We start from the raw sequence: 6,000 nt of genomic DNA, 5'->3' as shown, positions 1-6,000 counted from the left end.
ATATATATATATATATACACACACAGAGATTCCTCCCTCCCCTCTCCCATGGAAGGATTCATTATAAGTTTGTCTTCACGATTTAATATCGCACTGCCTGTCAGCAGTCTCTGCTGCTATTGAAGCTTATTACACCCCAAAAACACAAAAGTTCACGAGGCTCTATTGAAGTACATTATATCCTGGTGTGTGTTGAACAAGATTGGAGATTATTGTTAATACAGCGATGTGGCATGGAAATCGATTAAGTTATTTCATACAAGTTATTTAATGTGACATGCCTTGTTTCAAACATCGTGGACATTGTGGCAATGTTACTTCCAAATGGATGAACAAACAGGGGGAGGTTTATTCGTCTCGCTCCAAAGCGGATTCAAGACCATTACAACGTCCATGTCTGTGTGTCTGTCTGTCTGTGTGTATGTGTCCACATCTATATATTTTAACTGTAAAATACATTTTCTTTGCAACTGCTTCTCGATTGATGCAAAACTTTAAAAAACAGTAGGAACTCCCCATGGAGAATATTTCATTGATAGCTCTGATGTCATAGGTCACATGGTATGGCAGCCATGTTGGATTAAAGGAAAAAATATGGACATCATTTTCTCTGAAACCGCTCAACGAAAAATATTGAAACTTGGCATATGTCGTCAACTCCCCATGGGGTATATACTGTGGGGTGATAACGATGACGTCGTCTGTGACATGGTTTGGCAGCCTTATTGAATTAAAGGAAAATAAATTGGACATACGTAGTTGATAACGTTGTCATTATAGATGTGGTAGTCCAGCCATAATTGCTTGAAAATCTTTATCCAAGAAATATGAGACTTCATATACCTGATTAATGACCCAATGTGAGTGAAGAATTAAATTGATGACATCCATAACCATGCCAAGAAATTATGTGACATGACAGGGATGGTGCATGGATGATATAGGTGTATAGGCCAAAACAGCAGAGAGCCATAATAGTAGCGTGTTCACTGAACGATGCTATTTTTGTTCAGAATGAATGTGTGAGGCAAGACTATGCGCTCTACGAGTGCCATTCTCATTACTCAAGTAATATAAATGGTAAATATTGACAAAACAATGCAATTGAAGAGTCACGAGAAAAAATAAGCTGTATTTGCTCATTGTCTGTGTATGACTGTAACATAAAAACCCAGGTTTATTGCTGACATTGATGTTCTTTTTTATACAAAGCATATGCCAGCTTCTAACTCTAATGCTAGGTTACTACAATCCTCAAAACAATTCAAATGCACAGGATTCAAATAATTCTCATTCATATTAAAAGACACTGCTATCCCAGCTCTAAAGCTGCAGGACTGATCTTCGCGAAGCTACTGATATATTAAACACCCTCACTAACTACCCCCTGTTCACCTGTTGAACAAACACATACCTATTTATTTGTCTCCTTGTACAATGTTATTAGGCTTCTTACTTCCAAAATTGGCCGATTATTGAAACAAAACTGTTCGAACTAAAAATATTTACGAATTAAACAAGACACTCTATATACAGTGGTCCCCAACCTTTTGATCTCATGGGCCGCATTCACTACTCCCAAGGATGTTGGGAGCCAGAAAAAAATTGATACATTTTATTGAGAAACTTGATACTGTCACACAGCGTTTGTGTTGAGAAATCGATACAACGTTTGGGGTTTATTGGAGTATTGCTTTTTTAATTAATAAATTTTATATGTATTCAATCGATCGATTGTTCACGCACTGTAATTCTGAACAAATTTCCGTTTGGGGTGCAATTAATTTTAAATACTGCCGCAAGATGCCGGAAGGTAAAATCAAATTGATTTGATTCCTCCTGGCGGTAAGTGGCAGTGGCTGGCAGCGGCATTGTGTAAGGCTTTTCAGGTCATGGCGCTGGCCGGCAGTGGCCGGCAGTGGCATTGTAAACCCGTTTAAAATTTCTACATGGAAATGTTTTTTGATTTGAAAGTCGTCGTGGGCCGCAGTATAGGGCTCCGTGGACCGCTTGCGGCCCATGGGCCGCAGGTTGGGGACCAAGTCGTATATAAAATTTAGGAATCTATAGCAAGACTGCACAGTCTGCCAAGATGATGCACAGGTAGTGCACTTACCTTCATCTGTCTAGACTGGGTTTGAGACAATCTGACTATAAACTGTCAGACTGGTGCTTCTCAAGGGGTGTGTTGCATCGCAAACTGTGCCTTGCCTCAGGAGAACTGAAGCTGGGTGTCCAAAATGTTTACATTAGTTGGTGGATGCTAAAGACCCACAAGGTGTTTTTAATGAATGGGGTGGTGAGTTATTGCTGGCACTGTGAACAGATTCCAAAGTCCTGCCACATTTAGTTGAATTTCAGGCCTAGCCAGGCAGTCGTGAAATATGACTCAAAAACATTCCCCAGCTGATCCCATAATAAGGTGGGGATAATTAGTGCCATTATAGAAGCTGTAGATGCATACACAAGACCCTCAAACCTCTCACTTTATGTGGACCAGTTATAAACTGGGAACCACGCTTCCGTACCATGTGTACATAATTAAAAGGCTTTCATTGTTGTCGTCCCCCCCTCCCCCCTAGACCCCTCCTAACAACAGTGCCTAAGGCTCATGGATGAACTTGTACTTAAACATAAACACATCAGGAGAAATCAGAGGATTTTACATGAAATGCAAGGACATTAGAAATCAAAATCAACACTACATATGGGATTTGAACTGAGGATTCCAGTTCAGATGAGAAGGTGAAACATGTTCACATGTTAAAATCTATCAAGCTCCTGCCATTAACAATGAGAGATCTTAAATTATAACCATCATTAAAGCAAAGAGTCATTTCTTCCAAGTTGTCACAGCACTATGAGTTTCTACACATTAGCATTTCAGTTTTATGAGAATATCACGGATACATTCAAGTCCGTCTGCAAGCATAGATCCCCAGCTATGCTTATTGTCAGCCTCGTCAATTGCTGACCAGGAGTGCTTGCGATTGGAGAACAAGAGCTTCAAGCTGCCAAGTACACTTTGGCCACTGCAATGCCTCAGTACCTCAAAAATGACTATAATCAGGCTCCTGCTGGTGACTTGACTGTTGGTGGTGAAAAGGATATTCTTCTCAGATTAAGTGCATCCTCTGAATTTTGGAGCACTCTGTGCCAGAACGTTTACGCAATTCCTGTTGACAACAAGACAAGTGGTTACTTCTTCAGCAGCAACCTTACATGCAGCATTGAGCCTTACTTCTGTACATTCACCTAACTAGGACCCATAATATTATTAACGTCTCAATATGACAAATGGTCTTTCACAAGAAATTTCTGAAATAAAAGCAAAATTGTATATCTTTTGTTGCCACTGTAACAGAGGTTTTATTGATTCTTTTGCAACTTGCATTAATAATTGTAATGAAGTATGGCTAAAAAGACTTGACAACATGCTTAAATGTTTTTTTTTTTATCTCAACTACATGAGTCAAGGCCACTTACAGGAACCTGTTGAGTCAGAGATATAGCCACCATGTAGAAATCACAGACTGTTCATGGAAACACTTGTAATCGTTTGATTTTTAATATAAACAACCATGGAGAGTCCCATCAGAAGGAGACAAATAACTCATGATGATAATCATCATGTGGCAGGAAGTTCTTAACTTGTGGGGGTTTTTTCACAATGGAGTAGAGGAAGTCATTTGCTTAATTTCACAGTTAACTATTTTGCACTTTCTCTGTTTTATCAGTGGATAAATGAAAGCCAGATTGAAAATCGGAGGACAGTTTGGATCATATATTGCAAATGTAATGCAAATGCTAAACCATATTATGTGGAGTTTTTTTTTCTTTATTTTAATGTGGATGAATGATGCTGATGAGGGGGTTTGAAATTGTCCAAAAATCGACTTTGCAGCACTTGAAAAGCCAATTTTCTAAATTATAATTCAATAAGCAGCCTCTTTTGATCTATTAGCAAAAGTGTATATTAATGACGAGCAGGCTGCAAAAAGCTGCCAGGGCAATCGTCGTTTTAGCATTTTTTTCAGCAGGACATCACCCCTGGCTGTGCATCATATATTGTCGTGATGGTTTCCCACAGAGTCCTTTGAGCTACATGGGAACAGCTGATGCTGTCTAGAAGTTTCGGCAGAAAGCTAGCCAGTTTCCACTCAAGCAGTGACAGTTGAGATTAGGATTCATGACCACCTGGATCTCCAATGACATCACTGAGCAATCCCAGTGCCTCCTATTCTTAGATGTGTTGTGAGAATCGCGGTATAGCTTGAGTCTCTGCCGTTGTTGTTGTCACCGCGCCAATGCCCTCATATAAGTTTATTCTCTCCTATGTCTACTCTTGCAGCCCTGGTCTCCGTGAAGGCTGAGCAGCCCTCGACTGGGCCTACTCCCGTAGCTTGTGGAGGAGAGCACTACGCAAAGCCGCTGTCATCATGCAGCCCAGCGGACAGTGGATACCCTCCAAGCTGCAGTCAACCAGCAAGCTTCGACTACATCCACGATGACGAAGCTGCACACATGGCTGCTACGGCCATCATCAACCTGTCAACACGTTGTTGGGAATCGCCACAGCCACTCTTCAATCGTGGACAGGAGCTCCCGCCAGGCCAGGTGCGACAGTGGTAGGCTAAGCTAAAAGGTAGCTCAAGTGGTATAGATGATGAGAATGGCAGTGTTGAAGCATGGAGTAACAATACTTGAGTACAGTCTGTACTCAAATAATCTAAAGTATGGAATGCCCGTTCAGTATTAAAAAAATAATTGTTCCATACTATTGTCAAAATGTACATTCACTCCACAATGATGCAACGAATAGACACGAGTAAAAAACAAAGCTCATGGCTTTGCAGGAAGAACACAGAAGTACGTTACTCCAAAAGCAGTACATGAAAAACCATTCATAAATCCCTAGCCAGCCTTCAGAGCATGCAAAACAGTGGAAATCATTTAGGTTGTAATTTGAGATCCTGCAACAGGGAGAAATTATGGCTCGAAGCACGAGCTATCCGCTTCCAGAATATTTATGTTTTTACACTTATCCTTCGTTTAAAGGTCACCCAAAGGTGGCATCTACAATTCATCTTAATGTAGGATTAATTCCCACCTTGCCATCAACGGTATAGGTGGATTGAAGGTCCAATATTTGTGCAAAGTCTTATTTATGTCAATTTTCCAACAGTTACCAAACCATTGCAGGTTTATCCTTCAAGGGTGATCACAAAGATGATGAGTTTGTTGGCTTCCTCCTAATGCATGCAGTGCTTGGCTTATCGATCATTCATTTTGATTTCCTTTAACAAATAACGATCGTGAAAGGAATGCAACACTCGCCTTGTCCTGCCGCATGCTCGTTCTTATTATCAATGTTCAAGCATTTGAATATCTCGAGACATTAACATAAATGTATGAGTTATTAAGGATATTTCGTGAAAATGTTACATTTTATGGAAAGAGTCATTCATATTCGTCTGATAAAAGTAAACTTTTTCATCTTTGTTGCCCATACAAAAAAAAATGCCGCATTGTTCTTGCTCTGCCACCAAGGCCATCAGAAATGTTTTTTTTTTTATGCCAAAGTGCAATGTTTCAGTCTGGTCATGTTCTTGATTACAAGTTATGCTAAAATTCACCAAATACAAAGAAGTAATGAAAATTTGTTCACAACAAGGTTCACTCTTCTCGATCAATTAAAGATCAATTTGTTCAAAGAACACAAATCTTGTTCAAAAAAAGACAAAGAACACAAGTTATTGCCTTTCACAATAGAATGAATGTTTTGTCAATCCCATGTCATTTTAATTGGATAATTTTTTTATTTGGGTGTACTGTTTAAGAGTCCTCGCCGGATTGCCTAGAGGTATGCACTCTTGCCTCTGAGCTGTCTAGCCTGAGTTCAAATCTCGGCCTAGCTATAAACTGTCATCGTGATGTCTTGCAGGTGGTGCAATCCATGAATTTGTGTGCTGTCGCTTGGATAGACGTTAAACTAGGCAT

The 6,000-nt window shown here is 39.9% G+C and overlaps 1 protein-coding gene across 6 annotated transcripts in view; it reads left to right on the top strand.

Annotated features, from left to right (window-relative positions):
- The window catches only part of LOC147035139 (myelin transcription factor 1-like protein), a 731,493-nt gene that overhangs the window by 621,183 nt on the left and 104,310 nt on the right, over positions 1-6,000 (top strand). For all 6 annotated transcript variants that reach the window (XM_085894260.1, XM_085894272.1, XM_085894282.1 and 3 more), the window contains exon 14: positions 4,352-4,617. In XM_085894260.1, the coding sequence (XP_085750386.1) occupies positions 4,352-4,617 (266 nt within the window). The remainder of the gene's footprint in view (positions 1-4,351; positions 4,618-6,000) is intronic.

The sequence above is a fragment of the Eptatretus burgeri genome, chromosome 1 (assembly GCF_056783735.1).
Source record: "Eptatretus burgeri isolate ZD-2024b chromosome 1, Ebu_testis_v1, whole genome shotgun sequence".
Taxonomy (NCBI): domain Eukaryota; kingdom Metazoa; phylum Chordata; class Myxini; order Myxiniformes; family Myxinidae; genus Eptatretus; species Eptatretus burgeri.
Note: the sequence above shows the minus strand (reverse complement) of the source record. Positions and strands in the feature narration are given on the sequence as shown.